This window comes from Trypanosoma theileri (genome assembly GCF_002087225.1).
Source record: "Trypanosoma theileri isolate Edinburgh chromosome Unknown TM35_Tth_14_V1, whole genome shotgun sequence".
Lineage (NCBI taxonomy): Eukaryota > Euglenozoa > Kinetoplastea > Trypanosomatida > Trypanosomatidae > Trypanosoma > Trypanosoma theileri.
The window spans coordinates 94,804-95,849 of NW_021639856.1; the positions used below are offsets into that span (position 1 = coordinate 94,804).

At 50.5% G+C, this 1,046-nt stretch overlaps 1 protein-coding gene across 1 annotated transcript; it reads right to left on the reverse strand.

Moving 5' to 3' along the window:
• Nucleotides 1–2: 2 nt before the first annotated feature.
• Nucleotides 3–989, reverse strand: TM35_000141400 (surface protease GP63; the record flags this gene model as incomplete). Its single annotated transcript, XM_029025585.1, has 1 exon — nt 3–989. A coding segment is annotated over one exon (987 nt), but the record flags the coding sequence as incomplete, so codon positions are not given.
• Between the last annotated feature and the right edge of the window lie 57 nt (nt 990–1,046).

Genomic DNA, 1,046 nt, shown 5'->3' on the forward strand with positions numbered 1-1,046 from the left:
GTTAAGCACTTCTTCTCCAGAAAACCGCAACCGGAGTTGTTGCCCCATTTCATCGGCTCTGCCATACTGTAATTTACCTTGTAAAATGGCATGCTTTCGAATATTCCAAGTGTCAGTTTGGTGTAGTAGCTTGCTTTGGATGAAGGCGCCATCATTTCATCCTTCGCATTCCGAAACTCAAGGTGTGATCGGGCTGTCCCACAACTACTCGTGGACTCCAGTTCTACTCCAGTGGCATTGGGGCAGCCATAATGTTCACTCGCCACTTTCTTCGACTGCGTAGTATTTATGACCGCCACTTTTCTTTGCCGCAAAGTTACACCGGTATCTACAATTCCCAACTTCAAAAACATATAATAATCAAAACCAAGAAGGTGCGCGATTTCGTGCGCCACCGTGCGAACGGCGGCATCTGTAGCTTCCACGTAAGTGGGATTCAGGTTCAAGGAACCAACAATGGGCCGCCCATCGTCTGTACAGGCGCAATACGCCCCCCACGCCATTGCACGGTCGGTCTGCAATGCACTGACGTAAAAATACAATTCAGCATCCTGAAGCCCAATTGTGTGGTGCTCCTCAGGGATGGTGTAGTGGCTGCAATACGTATGCTCCATACTTGGTACCTTAACAATGCCCGTCTCCCGGACCACAAAAATACGCTCAGTGTGCATTTTAATTGCCTCGGGAATAAGCTGCTCTTCAATAATCCTCTTCTTCCTCACCGTCAACACGCCATTGGCACGGCAGTATAATTTAGTGTAGGTCTGATCGTAACGTTCTTCTCCAGCAACAGTGCAATACTTTGACGGGTCGTTAAGGTCCCTCGTGAACGCCTTGATGCGGATCGGCACCCAGTTCTTGTTATCACCGAAGATATTAGAGTTCTCGGCAGCATTGGCGGTGTATGCCTGCACGGCGCCCTGCCCCTTGCGGGGTATTTCCCGCACAACCGTCACCGGCTTATTCAGCTCACTTATCTTGTCATGCATGCAGCGGTGGTGACTTGCGGCAAGGCAACCGGCCGTACAGCACAGCAGCAGCAGCAG